The sequence below is a fragment of the Oncorhynchus kisutch genome, linkage group LG19 (genome assembly GCF_002021735.2).
Source record: "Oncorhynchus kisutch isolate 150728-3 linkage group LG19, Okis_V2, whole genome shotgun sequence".
Lineage (NCBI taxonomy): Eukaryota > Metazoa > Chordata > Actinopteri > Salmoniformes > Salmonidae > Oncorhynchus > Oncorhynchus kisutch.
This window is the reverse complement of record NC_034192.2, coordinates 64,022,631-64,046,347: the sequence shown is the minus strand read 5'-3', so window position 1 is coordinate 64,046,347 and position 23,717 is coordinate 64,022,631. Positions and strand designations below refer to the sequence as shown.

At 49.1% G+C, this 23,717-nt stretch overlaps 1 protein-coding gene across 3 annotated transcripts; it reads right to left on the bottom strand.

Annotated features, from left to right (window-relative positions):
* Positions 1-9,040: 9,040 nt before the first annotated feature.
* On the bottom strand, positions 9,041-21,655 carry LOC109885660 (protein FAM193B). 3 transcript variants are annotated; one of them, XM_031798093.1, is made up of 6 exons: positions 21,087-21,655; positions 20,009-20,248; positions 10,860-11,462; positions 10,160-10,577; positions 9,709-9,805; positions 9,041-9,514 (listed from the first exon to the last, which is right to left on the bottom strand). In XM_031798093.1, exons 1-6 carry the CDS (start codon positions 21,099-21,101, stop codon positions 9,418-9,420), a joined length of 1,470 nt encoding a protein of 489 aa, XP_031653953.1. In that variant the 5' UTR covers positions 21,102-21,655; the 3' UTR covers positions 9,041-9,417. The 3 variants fall into 3 exon arrangements, with proteins under 3 accessions (XP_031653953.1, XP_031653951.1, XP_031653952.1); XM_031798091.1 differs by having other exon boundaries at positions 10,160-11,462; positions 21,087-21,654; XM_031798092.1 differs by having other exon boundaries at positions 10,160-11,462; positions 21,105-21,649.
* Positions 21,656-23,717: the final 2,062 nt, after the last annotated feature.

The following is a 23,717-nucleotide window of genomic DNA, read 5'->3' as shown; positions in this document are numbered from 1 at the left end:
ACCCTTTAAACATCGAAGCACCACTTCCTTCATAACATCACATCAACTAGCGATTGTTTTGTGATCAGAAAGGGAACTCCTCTAAAGTTCAGGACTGCAGAATCAGATACGGAGTGACAGCAGAGGTTCTTGCTGAGGTGTATGACCTCAGAAGGTCAAGAGTATTGTGCATTTTTTTACCATGGTTGAAATCCTCACCTATCATCAGAGAGACGGGTCATCATTATGGTTGAAATCCTCACCCATCCTCAGAGAGAAGGGTCATCATTATGGTTGAAATCCTCACCCATCCTCAGAGAGAAGGGTCATCATTATGGTTGAAATCCTCACTCAGAGAGACGGGTCATCATTATGGTTGATATCCTCACCCATCCTAAGAGAGACGGGTCATCATCATGGTTGAAATCCTCACCCATCCTCAGAGAGACGGGTCATCATTATGGTTGAAATCCTCACCCATCCTCAGAGAGAAGGGTCATCATTATGGTTGAAACCCTCACCCATCCTCAGAGAGAAGGGTCATCAATATGGTTGAAATCCTCACCCATCCTCAGAGAGAAGGGTCATCATTATGGTTGAAATCCTCACCCATCCTCAGAGAGACGGGTCATCAATATGGTTGAAATCCTCACCCATCCTCAGAGAGACAGGTCATCATTATGGTTGATATCCTCACCCATCCTAAGAGAGACGGGTCATCATCATGGTTGAAATCCTCACCCATCCTCAGAGAGACAGGTCATCATTATGGTTGAAATCCTCACCCATCCTCAGAGAGACAGGTCATCATTATGGTTGAAATCCTCACCCATCCTCAGAGAGACAGGTCATCATTATGGTTGAAATCCTCACTCAGAGAGACGGGTCATCATTATGGTTGAAATCCTCACTCAGAGAGACGGGTCATCATTATGGTTGAAATCCTCACTCAGAGAGACGGGTCATCATTATGGTTGAAATCCTCACCCATCCTAAGAGAGACAGGTCATCATTACGGTTGAAATCCTCACCCATCCTCAGAGAGAGACAGGTCATCATTACGGTTGAAATCCTCACCCATCCTCAGAGAGAGACAGGTCATCATTGTAGATGTGTTTAAAAGGCCCTACAATCACTTATTTTATGTACAAACATTGAGATCAGGCGATGATTGAGGACATTTTTCAACTGAAAACAAAACCAGTCGGTTATTATTGGACAAGTCCAAGTCGTCTTCCGTTTGATACCTAATGAATACAATCTTGTATCAGCAGTAGGTGAGTGATCAAAACAACAGTATGAGGCAGCCGTGGGCAACATCCCAAATGGCACCCCCATATAGTGCCCTACCCAATGGGCCCTGGTCAAAAGTAGTGCACTATATGGGGGAAGATATCAGGTCTGATAGCAGCTAGATCACCAACAACCAATGGGAGATAATCTCTGACAGCAGCTAGATCGCCAACAACCAATGGGAGATCATCTCTGACAGCAGCTAGGTCACCAACAACCAATGGGAGATCATCTCTGACAGCAGCTAGGTCACCAACAACCAATGGGAGATCATCTCTGACAGCAGCCAGGTCACCAACAACCAATGGGAGATCATCTCTGACAGCAGCTAGGTCACCAACAACCAATGGGAGATCATCTCTGATAGCAGCTAGGTCACCAACAACCAATGGGAGATCATCTCTGACAGCAGCTAGATCGCCAACAACCAATGGGAGATCATCTCTTACAGCAGCTAGATCGCCAACAACCAATGGGAGATCATCTCTGATAGCAGCTAGATCGCCAACAACCAATGGGAGATCATCTCTGATAGCAACTAGATCACCAACGACCAATGGGAGATCATCTCTGATAGCAGCTAGATCACCAACAACCAATGGGAGATCATCTCTGACAGCAGCTAGATCGCCAACAACCAATGGGAGATCATCTCTGATAGCAGCTAGATCACCAACAACCAATGGGAGATCATCTCTGATAGCAACTAGATCACCAACAACCAATGGGAGATAATCTCTGATAGCAGCTAGATCACCAACAACCAATGGGAGATCATCTCTGATAGCAGCTAGGTCACCAACAACCAATGGGAGATCATCTCTGATAGCAGCTAGATCACCAACAACCAATGGGAGATCATCTCTGATAGCAGAATCATCACTAACAACTGTAAGTGCTGTTATTGTGAAGTGAAAAAGTAAAGGGGAAACAACGGCTTAGCCGCAAAGTGGTAGGCCACACAAGCACACAGAACGGGATTGTCGAGTGCTGTAGTTCGTAGCTCGTAACAGTCGTCTGTCCTCAGTTGCAACTGAATCAAATTTGATTTGATTTGAGTTCCAAACTGCTTCTGGAAGCAACGTCAGCACAGTAACTGTTAGTCGGGACCTTCATGAAATAGGTTTTCATGGCAGAGCAGCCGCATACAAGCCTAAGATCACCATGCGCAATGCCAAGCGTCGGCTGGAGTGGTGTAAAGCTTGCCGCCATTGGACTCTGGAGCAGTGGAAACGCGTTCTCTGGAGTGATGAATCACGCTTCACCATCTGGCAGTCCGATGGACAAATCTGGGTTCGGCGGATGCCAGGAGAACACTATATGCTACAGTACACAATGACATTCTAGACGATTCTGTGATTCCAACTTTGTGGCAACAGTTTGAGGAAGGCCATTTCCTGTTTCAGCATGACAATGCCCCCGTGCATAAAGTGAGGTCCATACAGAAATGGTTAGTCAAGATCGGTGTGGAAGAACTTGACTGGCCTGCACAGAGCCCTGACCTCAACCCCATCAAACACCTTTGTGATGAATTGGAACGCCCACTGCGAGCCAGGCCTAATCACCCTCAACATCAGTGACCGACCTCACTAATACTCTTGTGGCTGAATGGAAGCAAGTCCCCGCAGCAATGTTCCAACATCTAGTGGAAAGCCTTCCCAGAAGAGCAGAGGCTGTTATAGCAGCAATGTTCCAACATCTAGTGGAAAGCCTTCCCAGAAGAGAGGAGGCTGTTATAGCAGCAATGTTCCAACATCTAGTGGAAAGCCTTCCCAGAAGAGAGGAGGCTGTTATAGCAGCAATGTTCCAACATCTAGTGGAAAGCCTTCCCAGAAGAGTGGAGGTTGTTATAGCAGCAATGTTCCAACATCTAGTGGAAAGCCTTCCCAGAAGAGTGGAGGCTGTTATAGCAGCAAAGGGGGGACCAACTCCATATGATTTTGGAATGAGATGTTCGATGAGCAAGTGTCCACATACACTACATTCATTTAAACACATATTGTAAGTGTTAAACACAATAGTCAGATAAATATTGTTTTCTTTGTTTAAAAAAATAATAATTCTAATTTCACGTCATCAATATCTTTGTACAATGGGGGTATTGAATCTATTGATCCATGGGGTTCCATGTCATTCCACTGCTGTTGATTCCTACATAGTTTGAGGAACATTGATTAACTACACCATAATGACTTACTCAATGGGACTCTTGGGATGCAACCCAAGAATAGGGCGCCATCTTGAACTACAAACCATTAATGAATGACTAGCGTTGGTTCAGCCTATGATGTCATAATGCGGGGACAGGCACAATCAGAGCAGTACGATTGAGGCCATGAGACCACAATACCAGGGTGGATACCCAGCCCACACATGGTGGTGGTGTCTATGACAGTATAGATAACCAGCCCACACATGGTGGTGTCTATGACAGTATAGATAACCAACCCACACATGGTGTCTATGACAGTATGGATAACCAACCCACACATGGTGTCTATGACAGTATAGATAACCAGCCCACACATGGTGGTGGTGTGACAGTATAGATAACCAACCGACACATGGTGTCTATGACAGGACAGATAACCAGCCCACACATGGTGGTGTCTATGACAGTATAGATAACCATCCCACACATGGTGTTGGTGTCTATGACAGTATAGATAACCAGCCCACACATGGTGTCTATGACAGTACAGATAACCAGCCCACAAATGGTGGTGGTGTCAATGACAGAATAGATTACCAACTCACACATGGTGTCTATGACAGTATAGATAACCAACCCACACATGGTGTCTATGGCAGTACAGATAACCAGCCCACACATGGTGTCTATGACAGTATAGATAACCAACCCACACATGGTGTCTATGACAGTACAGATAACCAGCCCACACATGGTGGTGTCTATGACAGTATAGATAACCAACCCACACATGGTGTCTATGACAGCATATAACCAGCCCACACATGGTGGTGGTGTCAATGACTGAAAAGATAACCAACCCACACATGGTGTCTATGACAGTATAGATAACCAACCCACACATGGTGTCTATGACAGTACAGATAGACACCACCATGTGTGGGCTGGTTAGGACAGTACAGATAACCAGACCACACATGGTGGTGTCTATGACAGTATAGATAACCAACCCACACATGGTATCTATGACAGTATATAACCAACCCACATATGGTGTTGGTGTCTATGACAGGACAGATAACCAACCCACATATGGTGTCTATGACAGTATAGATAACCAACCCACACATGGTGTTGGTGTCTATGACAGTACAGATAACCAACCCACACATGGTGTCTATGACAGTATAGATAACCAACCCACACATGGTGTCTATGACAGTATAGATAACCAACCCACACATGGTGTCTATGACAGTATAGATAACCAACCCACACATGGTGTCTATGACAGTATAGATAACCAACCCACACTTTCCAGTTAGGAAAGCATCTTTCAAGGTAATAAGCATTTCTCTACGGCTGGCCATGCTTTCCACCCGGCTACCCCTACCCCGGTCAACTGCCCAGCACCCTCCACAGCAACTTGCCAAAGCCCCCACCATTTCTCCTTCACCCAAATCCAGATAACTGATGTTCTGAAAGAGCTGCAAAATCTGGACCCCTACAAATCAGCCGGGATAGACAATCTGGACCCTCTCTTTCTAAAATGATCTGCCGAAATTGTTGCAACCCCATTTACTAGCCTGTTCAACCTCTCTTTCGTGTCGTCTGAGATTCCCAAAGATTGGAAAGCTGCCGCGGTCATCACACTCTTCGAAGGGGGAGACACTCTAGAAACTGCTATAGACCTAAATCTATCCTACCCTGCCTTTCTAAGGTCTTCGAAAGCCAAGTTAACAAACAGATGACCAACCATTTCGAATCCCACTGTACCTTCTCCGCTATTCAATCTGGTTTCCGAGCTGGTCATGGGTGCACCTCAGCCACGCTCAAGGTCCTAAACGACATCATAACAGCCATCGATAAGCGACATTACTGTGCAGCCGTATTCATCGACCTGGCCAAGGCTTTCGACTCTGTCAATCACAACATTCTATTTGGCAGACTCAACAGCCTTGGTTTCTCAAATGACTGCCTCGCCTGGTTCACCAACTACTTCGCAGACAGAGTTCAGTGTTTCAAATCGGAGGGCCTGTTGTCCGGACCTCTGGCAGTCTCTATGGGGGTGCCACAGGGTTCAATTCTCGGGCCGACTCTTTTCTCTGTATACATCAATGATGTCGCTCTTGCTGCGGGTGAGTCTCTGATCCACCTCTACGCAGACGACACCATTCTGTATACTTCTGGCCCTTCCTTGGACACTGTGCTAACTAACCTCCAAACGAGCTTCAATGCCATACAACTCTCCTTCCGTGGCCTCCAACTGCTCTTAAATGCAAGTAAAACTAAATGCATGCTCTTCAACAGATTGCTGTCCGTACCCACCCACCTGTCCAACATCACTACTCTGGACGGTTCTGACTTAAAATACGTGGACAACTACAAATACCTAGGTGTCTGGTTAGACTGTAAACTCTCCTTCCAGACTCACATTAAACATCTCCAATCCAAAATTAAATCTAGAATCGGGTTTCCTATTTCGCAACAAAGCATCCTTCATTCATGCTGCCAAACATACCCTCGTAAAACTGACCATCCTACCGATCCTTGACTTCGGCGATGTCAGGTACAAAATAGCATTCAACACTCTACTCAGCTAATTGGATGCAGTCTATCACAGTGCCATCCGTTTTGTCACCAAAGTCCCATATTCTACACACCACTGCGACCTGTATGCTCTCGTTGGCTGGCCCTCGCTTCATACTCATCGCCAAACACACTGGCTCCAGGTCATCTATAAGTCTTTGCTAGGTAAAGCCCCGCCTTATCTCAGCTCACTGGTCACCATAGCAGCACCCACTTCAGCAGGTATATCTCACTGGTCACCCCCAAAACCAATTCTTCCTTTGGCCGCCTCTCCTTCCAGTTCTCTGCTGCCCATGACTGGAACGAACTGCAAAAATCTCTGAAGCTGGAGACTCATATCTCCCTCACTAGCTTTAAACACCAGCTGTCAGAGCAGCTCACAGATCACTGCACCTGTACATAGCCCATCTGTAAATAGCCCATCTATCTACCTCATCCCCATATTGTATTTATTTATCTTTTTCTGCACCCCAGTATCTGTACCTGCACATTCATCTTCTGCACATCTACCATTCCAGTGTTTAATTGCTATATTGTAATTACTTCGCCACCATGGCCTATTTATTGCCTTACCTCCCTTATCTTACCTCATTTGCACACACTGTATATAGACTTTTTTTCTACTGTATTATTGATTGTATGTTTGTTTATTCCATGTGTAACTCTGTTGTTGTTGTTTGTGTCACACTGCTTTGCTTTATCTTGGCCAGTTGCAAATGAGAACTACCAGGTTAAATAAAGGTTAAAAAAAGGTTAAATCAATTAACACACACATGGTGGTGGTGTCTATGACAGCATGGATAACCAGCCCACACATGGTGGTGGTGTCTATGACAGCATGGATAACCAGCCCACACATGGCGGTGGTGTCTATGACAGCATGGATAACCAGCCCACACATGGTGGTGGTGTCTATGACAGCATGGATAACCAGCCCACACATGGTGGTGGTGTCTATGACAGCATGGATAACCAGCCCACACATGGTGGTGGTGTCTATGACAGCATGGATAACCAGCCCACACATGGTGGTGGTGTCTATGACAGCATGGATAACCAGCCCACACATGGTGGTGGTGTCTATGACAGTACGGATAACCAGCCCACACATGGTGGTGGTGTCTATGACAGTACGGATAACCAGCCCACACATGGTGGTGTCTATGACAGTATAGATAACCAACCCACACATGGTGGTGTCTATGACAGTATAGATAACCAGCCCACACATGGTGGTGTCTATGACAGTATAGATTACCAACCCACACATGGTGGTGGTGTCTATGACAGTATAGATAACCAACCCACACATGGTGGTGTCTATGACAGTATAGATAACCAACCCACACATGGTGGTGGTGTCTATGACAGTATAGATAACCAACCCACACATGGTGGTGGTGTCTCTGACAGTATAGATAACCAGCCCACACATGGTGGTGTCTATGACAGTATAGATAACCAGCCCACACATGGTGGTGGTGTCTATGACAGTATAGATAACCAGCCCACACATGGTGGTGGTGTCTATGACAGTATAGATAACCAGCCCACACATGGTGGTGGTGTCTATGACAGTATAGATAACCAGCCCACACATGGTGGTGGTGTCTATGACAGTATAGATTACCAACCCACACATGGTGGTGGTGTCTATGACAGTATAGATAACCAGCCCACACATGGTGGTGGTGTCTATGACAGTATAGATAACCAGCCCACACATGGTGGTGGTGTCTATGACAGTATAGATAACCAGCCCACACATGGTGGTGGTGTCTATGACAGTATAGATAACCAGCCCGCCCATGGTGGTGGTGTCTATGACAGTATAGATAACCAGCCCACACATGGTGGTGGTGTCTATGACAGTATAGATAACCAGCCCACACATGGTGGTGGTGTCTATGACAGTATAGATAACCAGCCCACACATGGTGGTGGTGTCTATGACAGTATAGATAACCAGCCCACACATGGTGGTGGTGTCTATGACAGTATAGATAACCAGCCCACACATGGTGGTGGTGTCTATGACAGTATAGATAACCAGCCCACACATGGTGGTGGTGTCTATGACAGTATAGATAACCAGCCCACACATGGTGGTGGTGTCTATGACATTATAGATAACCAGCCCACACATGGTGGTGGTGTCTATGACAGTATAGATAACCAGCCCACACGTAGTGGTGTCTATGACAGTATGGATAACCAGCCCACACATGGTGGTGGTGTCTATGACAGTATAGATAACCAACCCACACATGGTGGTGTCTATGACAGTATGGATAACCAGCCCACACATGGTGGTGGTGTCTATGACAGTATAGATAACCAACCCACACATGGTGGTGGTGTCTATGACAGTATAGATAACCAGCCCACACATGGTGGTGGTGTCTATGACAGTATAGATAACCAATCCACACATGGTGGTGTCTATGACAGTATAGATAACCAACCCACACATGGTGGTGGTGTCTATGACAGTATAGATAACCAACCCACACATGGTGGTGGTGTCTATGACAGTATAGATAACCAGCCCACACATGGTGGTGGTGTCTATGACAGTATAGATTACCAACCCACACATGGTGGTGGTGTCTATGACAGTATGGATAACCAGCCCACACATGGTGGTGGTGTCTATGACAGTATAGATAACCAGCCCACACATGGTGGTGTCTATGACAGTACAGATAACCAACCCACACATGGTGGTGTCTATGACAGTATAGATTACCAACCCACACATGGTGGTGGTGTCTATGACAGTATAGATAACCAACCCACACATGGTGGTGTCTATGACAGTATATTGTGTTTTAACAGTTTTTTTTTAATGCCCGTGTCCTCCACACCGTAAATCAGAAACCTTGTTAAAAACATTGTAAAATGTCTGTGTCTGTGGATATCCACAGGGTTGTGCGTTGAGGGAGAGATACCCTAAACCTCGTGGGTCGTGGGTCAGTACCTTTGGAGAATCCAAGAGGTTTTCAACAATGTTAAAATGTGACACAATTGCAATAAAAACAATTTTTTTATTGTATAAGGTAACTGTTTTCCATACTACATAGTGAAGTACACAGTAGATTAGATCTGATAAACAGAAGGGTGTCAGTTCTCCATGTTTCAACCTGGATCTCTTCTCCCTCGTTGCAAAACAGCAAAGTCTAGTCTCAGTCGCCCCTGTGTGTGAATGATCCCTGGCTGTCAGCCAATAGCAACGCAGTATCGCAGTCCTGAATGGAAAATGGTGTTGCACCAGGGTCCCTTGGCTTGGTGAGGAAAACGAGGAGGAGGACGAAGAGTGGGAATGAGAGAAGGCCTCAGGCCGTCGCGGTTGTATGGACATAGTTGTGTTGGGGGGGGGGGTTCTGCATTCTAGAACCCGTCAGTTACTGGGCTGCGTTGGAAGGAACCTTTTTGAGGGTAAAGTTGGACCAGTTTACTGCAACCTTCTGACGGGTCTGTTTAGCAGAGTCAAGGCAAAACCTACAGAGAGACGAGAGAGATATATCAGTATCTGGTTCAATGAACAGGAGGCTGGTGGCGGCAAAACAACAAACAAAACAAGGGCCAGTTTCCCAGACAAAGACCAAGTTTAGTCTTCTTAGACTAAGAATATCTTGTCTGTTTGGTAAAGCGGCCCTAAATGTTTGAGATTGTCACCGGGGGCCGAGCGTTACCTTTTGAAGTATTCCACCTCACGATCAATCTCATCCATTTCTTTTGGGTCCACGTCTTTAGGGAGGAACACATCGTCTTTAGGGAGGAACACATCGTCTGGGGATGAAAGAAACAGGGCAGAAACATCACGACCAACGAACGGTCTGATCGCTTTATCATTCACACTGACGTCTCCCTTCCTACATGTATAACACAAGAGACAGTCAACGAGAGGGTTATCTAAACTAATGTACCTGACATGTCTCCTCTCCTACAACATGTATAACACAAGAGACAGTCAACGAGAGGGTTATCTAAACTAATGTACCTGACATGTCTCCTCTCCTACAACATGTATAACACAAGAGACAGTCAACGAGAGGGTTATCTAAACTAATGTACATGTCTCCTCTCCTACAACATGTATAACACAAGAGACAGTCAACGAGAGGGTTATCTAAACTAACGTACCGATGTTGCGGCTGGTTTTCTCTCCCTTGTTCTTGTTCTTCTTATTCTTCCCCTTGGGTTGCTGCTGCTGCTGGGCTTGGTTGTGATTGGTTGAGGTGACAGAGTGACCTTTGGCCTCTTGCTCCTCCCCCTTCCCTCTTTGGGTGCTGGGAGCACCAGAGCTACTCACTGTCCCGTTGGTGGCCTGCTGCCGGGTGGGTCTGGTCTCCTCTGCCCTCCTTGCCCCGGTTCTCTGGCTCTCAGCTGAGTGAGGTGGTGGTTTGGAACCAGAACCAGCCTTAGAACCCACAGCATTAGAACTGTTGGAAACAGTTTTCTGCAACTCCACAGCTGCTTTGGATCCGGGTCTGATCTGGTTCTGTTCTGGAGGCAGCTGGTCCTGACGTTGCTGCTTCTTGACCTTCTTCAGCTTGCCAGCCCCAGCATTAACCCCAGACCCAGGAGTAGTAATGTTCTTACCAGCCCCAGCATGAACCCCAGGAGTAGGAGTAGTAATGTTCTTACCAGCCCCAACATTAACCCCAGACCCAGGAGTAGTAATGTTCTTACCAGCCCCAACATTAACCCCAGACCCAGGAGTAGTAATGTTCTTACCAGCCCCAACATTAACCCCAGACCCAGGAGTAGTAATGTTCTTACCAGCCCCAACATTTACCCCAGGAGTAGGGGTAGTAATGTTCTTACCAGCCCCAACATTAACCCCAGGAGTAGGAGTAGTCATGTTCTTACCAGCCCCAGCATTAACCCCAGACCCAGGAGTAGTAATGTTCTTACCAGCCCCAGCATTAACCCCAGACCCAGGAGTAGTAATGTTCTTGAGCTCCGCTAGGGTCTCGTCTTTAGGCTTAGCTACCTTAATAGAGGCCTGGGTCTGGATCGAAGCAGGGGCCTGGTGTTTATTCTCAGGCCTAGCAGAGGGGCACCTCTCTGGGGAGCGCACCCGGATCAGCTTGGAGAGGCTGGGGGTGGTGTGGAGCCTCTGAACATCCTTCGCCCCAGTACCAGCCGCAGCCCATGGTCCCCCTACTCCAGGTACAGTAGCACAAGCCGGGGGTGAGATGGGGCCGATGGGGGAGTTGTCCCGGGGATGGGCCTCCTCCCAGCCGCTGACCAGGTCCAGATGGCTCTTGAAGGTACCCAGGGAGAGAGGGGCCAGGTCGAGGTCTATCTGCTGCAGGTCAGAACAGGAGGAGCCGTTGAGGTGGGAGAGAAGATGGTTGCCCTCCAGAGTAGCCGCTTTTTTGGGGAAGTCATTCACATCCAGGTTGAGGTCGTACATGGAGAACGAGGCCCGGATAGAGTCCTGCAAGGTCAAAGGTAAAAAAAAATATTTTGGAAAAGAGAAGGAAAGCGGCAATAAATTTAATGAACCAACATTTAAAACAGCAAAAAATGTTTCTCAGATTGCAGAGTATACACTCTCTGAAACACTGAAATTAACAGATTAAGGACTGGTTTCATAGACAGATTAAGGACTGGTTTCATGGACAGATTAAGGACTGGTTTCATGGACAGATTAAGGACTGGTTTCATGGACAGATTAAGGACTGGTTTCATAAACAGATTAAGGAATGGTTTCATGGACAGATTAAGGACTGGTTTCATGGACAGATTAAGGACCGGTTTCATGGACAGATTAAGGACCGGTTTCATAGACAGATTAAGGACTGGTTTCATGGACAGATTAAGGACTGGTTTCATGGACAGATTAAGGACTGGTTTCATGGACAGATTAAGGACCGGTTTCATGGACAGATTAAGCCTAGTACTGGACTACATTTTGCTTCCGGTGTATATGCTAGATTATTTTCCACAAGACTATGCTTCATGTCTGAGAAACACCCCTTTAAAAGACTCCAACTCCAGATTATATTCACGAGACAATGTGTCAATAACATGTAAAATAAAAACAACACCTCAATAGACAAACAACATCAATACAATCCAGAGGGTGTCGCTGCCTCAATACAATAGGTCCTGCCATAGACTAGTGTCCTGTCCAGAGGGTGTCGCTGCCTCAATACAATAGGTCCTGCCATAGACTAGTGTCCTGTCCAGAGGGTGTCAAACTGCCTCAATACAATAGGTCCTGCCATAGACTAGTGTCCTGTCCAGAGGGTGTCGCTGCCTCAATACAATAGGTCCTGCCATAGACTAGTGTCCTGTCCAGAGGGTGTCGCTGCCTCAATACAATAGGTCCTGCCATAGACTAGTGTCCTGTCCAGAGGGTGTCGCTGCCTCAATACAATAGGTCCTGCCATAGACTAGTGTCCTGTCCAGAGGGTGTCAAACTGCCTCAATACAATAGGTCCTGCCATAGACTAGTGTCCTGTCCAGAGGGTGTCGCTGCCTCAATACAATAGGTCCTGCCATAGACTAGTGTCCTGTCCAGAGGGTGTCGCTGCCTCAATACAATAGGTCCTGCCATAGACTAGTGTCCTGTCCAGAGGGTGTCAAACTGCCTCAATACAATAGGTCCTGCCATAGACTAGTGTCCTGTCCAGAGGGTGTCGCTGCCTCAATACAATAGGTCCTGCCATAGACTAGTGTCCTGTCCAGAGGGTGTCGCTGCCTCAATACAATAGGTCCTGCCATAGACTAGTGTCCTGTCCAGAGGGTGTCGCTGCCTCAATACAATAGGTCCTGCCATAGACTAGTGTCCTGTCCAGAGGGTGTCAAACTGCCTCAATACAATAGGTCCTGCCATAGACTAGTGTCCTGTCCAGAGGGTGTCGCTGCCTCAATACAATAGGTCCTGCCATAGACTAGTGTCCTGTCCAGAGGGTGTCGCTGCCTCAATACAATAGGTCCTGCCATAGACTAGTGTCCTGTCCAGAGGGTGTCGCTGCCTCAATACAATAGGTCCTGCCATAGACTAGTGTCCTGTCCAGAGGGTGTCGCTGCCTCAATACAATAGGTCCTGCCATAGACTAGTGTCCTGTCCAGAGGGTGTCGCTGCCTCAATACAATAGGTCCTGCCATAGACTAGTGTCCTGTCCAGAGGGTGTCAAACTGCCTCAATACAATAGGTCCTGCCATAGACTAGTGTCCTGTCCAGAGGGTGTCGCTGCCTCAATACAATAGGTCCTGCCATAGACTAGTGTCCTGTCCAGAGGGTGTCGCTGCCTCAATACAATAGGTCCTGCCATAGACTAGTGTCCTGTCCAGAGGGTGTCGCTGCCTCAATACAATAGGTCCTGCCATAGACTAGTGTCCTGTCCAGAGGGTGTCGCTGCCTCAATACAATAGGTCCTGCCATAGACTAGTGTCCTGTCCAGAGGGTGTCGCTGCCTCAATACAATAGGTCCTGCCATAGACTAGTGTCCTGTCCAGAGGGTGTCGCTGCCTCAATACAATAGGTCCTGCCATAGACTAGTGTCCTGTCCAGAGGGTGTCGCTGCCTCAATACAATAGGTCCTGCCATAGACTAGTGTCCTGTCCAGAGGGTGTCGCTGCCTCAATACAATAGGTCCTGCCATAGACTAGTGTCCTGTCCAGAGGGTGTCGCTGCCTCAATACAATAGGTCCTGCCATAGACTAGTGTCCTGTCCAGAGGGTGTCGCTGCCTCAATACAATAGGTCCTGCCATAGACTAGTGTCCTGTCCAGAGGGTGTCGCTGCCTCAATACAATAGGTCCTGCCATAGACTAGTGTCCTGTCCAGAGGCTGTCAAACTGCCTCAATACAATAGGTCCTGCCATAGACTAGTGTCCTGTCCAGAGGGTGTCGCTGCATCAATACAATAGGTCCTGCCATAGACTAGTGTCCTGTCCAGAGGGTGTCGCTGCCTCAATACAATAGGTCCTGCCATAGACTAGTGTCCTGTCCAGAGGGTGTCGCTGCCTCAATACAATAGGTCCTGCCATAGACTAGTGTCCTGTCCAGAGGGTGTCGCTGCCTCAATACAATAGGTCCTGCCATAGACTAGTGTCCTGTCCAGAGGGTGTCGCTGCCTCAATACAATAGGTCCTGCCATAGACTAGTGTCCTGTCCAGAGGGTGTCGCTGCCTCAATACAATAGGTCCTGTCATAGACTAGTGTCCTGTCCAGAGGGTGTCGCTGCCTCAATACAATAGGTCCTGCCATAGACTAGTGTCCTGTCCAGAGGGTGTCGCTGCCTCAATACAATAGGTCCTGCCATAGACTAGTGTCCTGTCCAGAGGGTGTCAAACTGCCTCAAAACAATAGGTCCTGCCATAGACTAGTGTCCTGTCCAGAGGGTGTCAAACTGCCTCAATACAATAGGTCCTGCCATAGACTAGTGTCCTGTCCAGAGGGTGTCAAACTGCCTCAATACAATAGGTCCTGCCATAGACTAGTGTCCTGTCCAGAGGGTGTCGCTGCCTCAATACAATAGGTCCTGCCATAGACTAGTGTCCTGTCCAGAGGGTGTCGCTGCCTCAATACAATAGGTCCTGCCATAGACTAGTGTCCTGTCCAGAGGGTGTCAAACTGCCTCAATACAATAGGTCCTGCCATAGACTAGTGTCCTGTCCAGAGGGTGTCGCTGCCTCAATACAATAGGTCCTGCCATAGACTAGTGTCCTGTCCAGAGGGTGTCGCTGCCTCAACACAATAGGTCCTGCCATAGACTAGTGTCCTGTCCAGAGGGTGTCGCTGCCTCAATACAATAGGTCCTGCCATAGACTAGTGTCCTGTCCAGAGGGTGTCGCTGCCTCAATACAATAGGTCCTGCCATAGACTAGTGTCCTGTCCAGAGGGTGTCGCTGCCTCAATACAATAGGTCCTGCCATAGACTAGTGTCCTGTCCAGAGGGTGTCGCTGCCTCAATACAATAGGTCCTGCCATAGACTAGTGTCCTCTCCAGAGGGTGTCAAACTGCCTCAAAACAATAGGTCCTGCCATAGACTAGTGTCCTGTCCAGAGGGTGTCGCTGCCTCAATACAATAGGTCCTGCCATAGACTAGTGTCCTGTCCAGAGGGTGTCGCTGCCTCAATACAATAGGTCCTGCCATAGACTAGTGTCCTGTCCAGAGGGTGTCGCTGCCTCAATACAATAGGTCCTGCCATAGACTAGTGTCCTGTCCAGAGGGTGTCGCTGCCTCAATACAATAGGTCCTGCCATAGACTAGTGTCCTGTCCAGAGGGTGTCGCTGCCTCAATACAATAGGTCCTGCCATAGACTAGTGTCCTGTCCAGAGGGTGTCGCTGCCTCAATACAATAGGTCCTGCCATAGACTAGTGTCCTGTCCAGAGGGTGTCAAACTGCCTCAAAACAATAGGTCCTGCCATAGACTAGTGTCCTGTCCAGAGGGTGTCGCTGCCTCAATACAATAGGTCCTGCCATAGACTAGTGTCCTGTCCAGAGGGTGTCGCTGCCTCAATACAATAGGTCCTGCCATAGACTAGTGTCCTGTCCAGAGGGTGTCAAACTGCCTCAAAACAATAGGTCCTGCCATAGACTAGTGTCCTGTCCAGAGGGTGTCGCTGCCTCAATACAATAGGTCCTGCCATAGACTAGTGTCCTGTCCAGAGGGTGTCGCTGCCTCAATACAATAGGTCCTGCCATAGACTAGTGTCCTGTCCAGAGGGTGTCAAACTGCCTCAAAACAATAGGTCCTGCCATAGACTAGTGTCCTGTCCAGAGGGTGTCGCTGCCTCAATACAATAGGTCCTGCCATAGACTAGTGTCCTGTCCAGAGGGTGTCGCTGCCTCAATACAATAGGTCCTGCCATAGACTAGTGTCCTGTCCAGAGGGTGTCGCTGCCTCAATACAATAGGTCCTGCCATAGACTAGTGTCCTGTCCAGAGGGTGTCAAACTGCCTCAAAACAATAGGTCCTGCCATAGACTAGTGTCCTGTCCAGAGGGTGTCGCTGCCTCAATACAATAGGTCCTGCCATAGACTAGTGTCCTGTCCAGAGGGTGTCAAACTGCCTCAAAACAATAGGTCCTGCCATAGACTAGTGTCCTGTCCAGAGGGTGTCGCTGCCTCAATACAATAGGTCCTGTCATAGACTAGTGTCCTGTCCAGAGGGTGTCGCTGCCTCAATACAATAGGTCCTGCCATAGACTAGTGTCCTGTCCAGAGGGTGTCGCTGCCTCAATACAATAGGTCCTGCCATAGACTAGTGTCCTGTCCAGAGGGTGTCGCTGCCTCAACACAATAGGTCCTGCCATAGACTAGTGTCCTGTCCAGAGGGTGTCGCTGCCTCAATACAATAGGTCCTGCCATAGACTAGTGTCCTGTCCAGAGGGTGTCGCTGCCTCAATACAATAGGTCCTGCCATAGACTAGTGTCCTGTCCAGAGGGTGTCGCTGCCTCAATACAATAGGTCCTGCCATAGACTAGTGTCCTGTCCAGAGGGTGTCGCTGCCTCAATACAATAGGTCCTGCCATAGACTAGTGTCCTGTCCAGAGGGTGTCGCTGCCTCAATACAATAGGTCCTGCCATAGACTAGTGTCCTGTCCAGAGGGTGTCAAACTGCCTCAAAACAATAGGTCCTGCCATAGACTAGTGTCCTGTCCAGAGGGTGTCGCTGCCTCAATACAATAGGTCCTGCCATAGACTAGTGTCCTGTCCAGAGGGTGTCGCTGCCTCAATACAATAGGTCCTGCCATAGACTAGTGTCCTGTCCAGAGGGTGTCGCTGCCTCAATACAATAGGTCCTGCCATAGACTAGTGTCCTGTCCAGAGGGTGTCAAACTGCCTCAAAACAATAGGTCCTGCCATAGACTAGTGTCCTGTCCAGAGGGTGTCGCTGCCTCAATACAATAGGTCCTGCCATAGACTAGTGTCCTGTCCAGAGGGTGTCGCTGCCTCAATACAATAGGTCCTGCCATAGACTAGTGTCCTGTCCAGAGGGTGTCGCTGCCTCAATACAATAGGTCCTGCCATAGACTAGTGTCCTGTCCAGAGGGTGTCGCTGCCTCAATACAATAGGTCCTGCCATAGACTAGTGTCCTGTCCAGAGGGTGTCGCTGCCTCAATACAATAGGTCCTGCCATAGACTAGTGTCCTGTCCAGAGGGTGTCGCTGCCTCAATACAATAGGTCCTGCCATAGACTAGTGTCCTGTCCAGAGGGTGTCGCTGCCTCAATACAATAGGTCCTGCCATAGACTAGTGTCCTGTCCAGAGGGTGTCGCTGCCTCAATACAATAGGTCCTGCCATAGACTAGTGTCCTGTCCAGAGGGTGTCGCTGCCTCAATACAATAGGTCCTGCCATAGACTAGTGTCCTGTCCAGAGGGTGTCGCTGCCTCAATACAATAGGTCCTGCCATAGACTAGTGTCCTGTCCAGAGGGTGTCGCTGCCTCAATACAATAGGTCCTGCCATAGACTAGTGTCCTGTCCAGAGGGTGTCGCTGCCTCAATACAATAGGTCCTGCCATAGACTAGTGTCCTGTCCAGAGGGTGTCGCTGCCTCAATACAATAGGTCCTGCCATAGACTAGTGTCCTGTCCAGAGGGTGTCAATGCCTCAATACAATAGGTCCTGCCATAGACTAGTGTCCTGTCCAGAGGGTGTCAAACTGCCTCAAAACAATAGGTCCTGCCATAGACTAGTGTCCTGTCCAGAGGGTGTCGCTGCCTCAATACAATAGGTCCTGCCATAGACTAGTGTCCTGTCCAGAGGGTGTCGCTGCCTCAAAACAATAGGTCCTGCCATAGACTAGTGTCCTGTCCAGAGGGTGTCGCTGCCTCAATACAATAGGTCCTGCCATAGACTAGTGTCTTAGTGACTTATTTCTCCTTTATTTAACCAGGTAGGCCAGTTGAGAACACCTTTATTTAACCAGGTAGGCTAGTTGAGAACACCTTTATTTAACCAGGTAGGCTAGTTGAGAACACCTGTATTTAACCAGGTAGGCCAGTTGAGAACAAGTTCTCATTTACAACTGCGACCTGGCCAAGATAGAGCAAAGCAGTTCGACACAAACAACAACACAAAGGTACACATGGCGTTAACAAACATACAGTCAATAACACAATAGAGTGAAGTCTATATACAGTCAACAACACAATAGAGTGAAGTCTTTATGTGTGCAAATGGCGTGAGGAGTTAAGGCAATAAATAGGACGTAATAGTGAAGTAATTACAATATAGCAGATTAACACTGGAATGACAGATGAGCAGATGATGATGTGTAAGTAGAGATACTGGTGTGCAAAGTAAATAAAAACAATATGGGGATGAGGTAGATAGATTGGGTGGGCTATTTACAGATGGACTATGTACAGCTGCAGCGATCGGTTAGTTGCTCAGATAGCTGATGTTTAAAGTTGGTGAGGGAGATATAAGTCTCCAGATTCAGCGATTTTTGCAATTCGTTCCGGTCACTGGCAGCAGAGAACTGGAAGGCAGCCAAATGAGGTGTTGGCTTTGGGGATGACCAGTGAGATATACCTGCTGGAGTGCGTGCTACGGGTGTTGTTATCGTGACCAGTGAGCTGAGATAAGGCAGAGCTTTACCTAGCATAGACTTATAGATGACCTGGAGCCAGTGGGTCTGGCGACGAATATGTAGCGAGGGCCAGCCGACTAGAGCATACAGGTCGCAGTGGTGGGTAGTATATGGGGCTTTGGTGACAAAACGGATGGCCCTGCGATAGACTGCATCCAGTTTGCTGAGTAGAGTGTTGGAGGCGATTTTCCAAATGACATCGCCGAAGTTGAGGATCGGTAGAATAGTCAGTTTTACAAGGGTGTGTTTGGTGGCGTGAGTGAAGGGTGCTTTGTTACAGAATAGAAAGACGATTCTAGATTTAATTTAGGATTGGAGATGTTTAATAGGAGTCTGGAAGGAGAGTTTAAAGTCTAGCCAGACACCTAGGTACTTGTAGTTGTCTAGGGTTAAGGTTACCCTAAGTCAGAACCGTCCAGAGTAGTGATGCTAGTCGGGCAGGCAGGCGGGTGCGGGCAGCGATCGGTTGAAGAGCATGCATTTAGTTTTACTATCGTTTAAGAGCAGTTGGAGGCCACGGAAGGAGTGTTGTATGGCATTGAAGCTCGTTTGGAGGTTAGATAGCACAGTGTCCAAGGAAGGGCCAGAAGTATACAGAATGGTGTCGTCTGCGTAGAGGTGGATCAGGGAATCGCCCGCTGCAAGAGCAACATCATTGATATATACAGAGAAAAGAGTCAGCCCGAGGATTGAACCCTGTGGCACCCCCATAGAGACTGCCAGAGGACCGGACAGCATGCCCTCCGATTTGACACACTGAACTCTGTCTGCAAAGTAATTGGTGAACCAGGCAAGGCAGTCATCCGAAAAACCGAGGCTACTGAGTCTGCCGATAAGAATATGGTGATTGACAGAGTCGAAAGCCTTGGCAAGGTCGAAGAAGACAACTGCACAGTATTGTCTCTTATCGATGGAGGTTATTGTTTAGGACCTTGAGCGTGGCTGAGGTGCACCCGTGACCGGCTCGGAAACCAGATTGCACAGCGGAGAAGGTACGGTGGGATTCGAGATGGTCAGTGACCTGTTTGTTGACCTGTTTGTTGACTTGGCTTTCGAAGACCTTAGATAGGCAGGGCAGGATGGATATAGGTCTCTAACAGTTTGGGTCCAGGGTGTCTCCCCCTTTGAAGAGGGGGATGACTGCGGCAGCTGGCTCCCGGACAATGATCATATGAGTCCCAGATGGCTCCCGGACAATGATCATATGAGTCCCAGATGGCTCCCGGACAATGATCATATGAGTCCCAGATGGCTTCCGGACAATGATCATATGAATCCCAGATGGCTCCGGACAATGTTCATATGAGTCCCAGATGGCTCCTTATTCCCTATATAGTACATTAGTTTTGCCCATGGGCCCTGGTTAAAAGTAGCGCACTATTTAGGGAATATGGAGTCATTTGGGACGCAGATATCCTTACCTTGATGGTGTTTTTGATCTCCTCTAGCCGAGAGGTCAGGAAGGAGTTGACCCTCTCTAGTTCCAGCTGGGGCCACTCCAGCAGCCGACTAGCCTCCGGGCCCTCACCGTACTCCCCATCCAAATCCTCCTCCTCCTCCAGGCTGAGGTGGTCTGGGTCCTCACTGGGCTCTGGAGGGGTGGAGGGGGGGTCGCTACCAGCTCCCTCACCATCACCACTACCCGCCTGGGTCTGCTTCTCCTGAGGTGGGGAGAGACAGACAGATGGTTCTACAGGAGGCCGTCATTGTAAATAAGAATTTGTTCTTAACTGACTTGCCGAGTTAAATCAAGGTTAAACCAAAATAAAAGACAGGACAGACAGTATCACTACGGAAACAGGAGATAGACTAGTGTCCTGTCCAGGGGGTGGCCTGGTACATCAAGCTGTCTCACTACAGAAACAGGAGATAGACTAGTGTCCTGTCCAGGGGGTGGCCTGGTACATCAAGCTGTCTCACTACAGAAACAGGAGATAGACTAGTGTCCTGTCCAGGGGGTGTCCTGGTACATCAAGCTGTCTCACTACAGAAACAGGAGATAGACTAGTGTCCTGTCCAGGGGGTGTCCTGGTACATCAAGCTGTCTCACTACAGAAACAGGAGATAGACTAGTGTCCTGTCCAGGGGGTGTCCTGGTACATCAAGCTGTCTCACTACAGAAACAGGAGATAGACTAGTGTCCTGTCCAGGGGGTGTCCTGGTACATCAAGCTGTCTCACTACAGAAACAGGAGATAGACTAGTGTCCTGTCCAGGGGGTGTCCTGGTACATCAAGCTGTCTCACTACAGAAACAGGAGATAGACTAGTGTCCTGTCCAGGGGGTGTCCTGGTACATCAAGCTGTCTCACTACAGAAACAGGAGATAGACTAGTGTCCTGTCCAGGGGGTGTCCTGTACATCAAGCTGCCTCACACTACACAAACAGGAGATTACTACTGATATTACATCCTACTTACACAAATACATATGTAGACGTCCCAAACAAACACCAATACTTTAATATGTATTAACTGATCTGTGTTGATGAGTATTCCCACCACATCATGTGACATCACCTTCTTCTTCTGTTTATGGCGTGCCCGCTTGGCAGCCTTAGCGCTGTTGGCTGGTTTGTGCTCTGAGGAGTTGATGAAGTCCAGCAGCTCGTCCACGTCTCGGTGGTCGATGGAGGTGGACACGGCCGGGTCAGAGTCCCGTCTCTGGGGAAGACACTCCTCCTTACGACGCGTCAGACGGGACCGGAGCTTCTCTCGGATCTCTGTGTAGTTACGGCTGGTCGGAGCCGCCGGGGGCTAGAGGGAGGAGAGACAACCCTTATTTAATAGGATGCGTTTCATTTCAATGACTTGCTGCCTTCCTTTGCCCTTTGTTCAATCCCCTTAGGTGACAGTAACAGAAACAAGCCATCTCAGATTTAGGGGAAGGATGGCAGAAGGGAGGAGAGCATCTTTATGGATTGATACCCAGCCACAATCTGATTTAGCTTTTTGTATGTTTATTGGCTAGAGAGAGAGAGAGAGACCAAGATGATAGGTAGGACAGAGAGTGCTGAAATAGCTGTGGGTCTGATTCCAACCCATGCTGGCAGTGGTATATCGTTCATGTCCTGCACGGGTAGCAGCTTAGACTGCTAGACCACCGGATTTCACTATCCAACTAGCAAGTTGAGAACAAATTATTATTTACAATCCTTGTTCAGGGAAAGAACGACAGATTTGTACCTTGTCAGCTCAAGGATTCGATCCAGCAACCTTTCAGTTACTGGTCCAACTCACTAACCACTAGGCTACCTGCCGCCCTCTACACTCTAACCACTAGGCTACCTGCCGCCCTCTACACTCTAACCACTAGGCTACCTGCCGCCCCTACGCTCTAACCACTAGGCTACCTGCCGCCCTCTACACTCTAACCACTAGGCTACCTGCCGCCCTCTACACTCTAACCACTAGACTACCTGCCGCCCCAACACTAACCACTAGGCTACCTGCCGCCCCTACACTCTAACCACTAGGCTACCCTGCCGCCCTCTACACTCTAACCACTAGGCTACCTGCCGCCCTCTACACTCTAACCACTAGACTACCTGCCGCCCCTACACTCTAACCACTAGGCTACCTGCCGCCCTCTACACTCTAACCACTAGACTACCTGCCGCCCTCTACACTCTAACCACTAGGCTACCTGCCGCCCCTACGCTCTAACCACTAGGCTACCTGCCGCCCTCTACACTCTAACCACTAGACTACCTGCCGCCCCAACACTAACCACTAGGCTACCTGCCGCCCCTACACTCTAACCACTAGGCTACCTGCCGCCCCTACACTCTAACCACTAGGCTACCTGCCGCCCTCTACACTCTAACCACTAGGCTACCTGCCGCCCTCTACACTCTAACCACTAGACTACCTGCCGCCCCAACACTAACCACTAGGCTACCTGCCGCCCCTACACTCTAACCACTAGGCTACCCTGCCGCCCTCTACACTCTAACCACTAGGCTACCTGCCGCCCTCTACACTCTAACCACTAGGCTACCTGCCGCCCTCTACACTCTAACCACTAGACTACCTGCCGCCCCTACACTCTAACCACTAGGCTACCTGCCGCCCTCTACACTCTAACCACTAGACTACCTGCCGCCCCAACACTAACCACTAGGCTACCTGCCGCCCCTACACTCTAACCACTAGGCTACCTGCCGCCCCTACACTCTAACCACTAGGCTACCTGCCGCCCTCTACACTCTAACCACTAGGCTACCTGCCGCCCTCTACACTCTAACCACTAGGCTACCTGCCGCCCCTACGCTCTAACCACTAGGCTACCTGCCGCCCTCTACACTCTAACCACTAGGCTACCTGCCGCCCCTACACTCTAACCACTAGGCTACCTGCCGCCCTCTACACTCTAACCACTAGGCTACCTGCCGCCCCTACGCTCTAACCACTAGGCTACCTGCCGCCCCTACGCTCTAACCACTAGGCTACCTGCCGCCCTCTACACTCTAACCACTAGGCTACCTGCCGCCCTCTACACTCTAACCACTAGGCTACCTGCCGCCCCAACACTAACCACTAGGCTACCTGCCGCCCCTACACTCTAACCACTAGGCTACCTGCCGCCCCAACACTAACCACTAGGCTACCTGCCGCCCTACACTCTAACCACTAGGCTACCTGCCGCCCCTACACTCTAACCACTAGGCTACCTGCCGCCCCAACACTAACCACTAGGCTACCTGCCGCCCCTACACTCTAACCACTAGACTACCTGCCGCCCCTACACTCTAACCACTAGGCTACCTGCCGCCCCTACACTCTAACCACTAGGCTACCTGCCGCCCTCTACACTCTTAACCACTAGGCTACCTGCCGCCCCTACGCTCTAACCACTAGGCTACCTGCCGCCCTCTACACTCTAACCACTAGGCTACCTGCCGCCCCTACGCTCTAACCACTAGGCTACCTGCCGCCCCTACGCTCTAACCACTAGGCTACCTGCCGCCCTCTACACTCTAACCACTAGGCTACCTGCCGCCCTCTACACTCTAACCACTAGGCTACCTGCCGCCCCAACACTAACCACTAGGCTACCTGCCGCCCCTACACTCTAACCACTAGGCTACCTGCCGCCCCAACACTAACCACTAGGCTACCTGCCGCCCTACA

What these genes read in the sequence shown, in the direction of transcription:
- LOC109885660 (XM_031798091.1), bottom strand. An exon ending in GAAAACCAGCCGCAACATCG is followed by an intron (nt 9,806 to 10,159) that starts GTACGTTAGTTT and finishes TTTCATCCCCAG; the next exon opens with ACGATGTGTTCCTCCCTAAA. An exon ending in GAGGTGGAATACTTCAAAAG is followed by an intron (nt 9,515 to 9,708) that starts GTAACGCTCGGC and finishes GTCTCTCTGTAG; the next exon opens with GTTTTGCCTTGACTCTGCTA.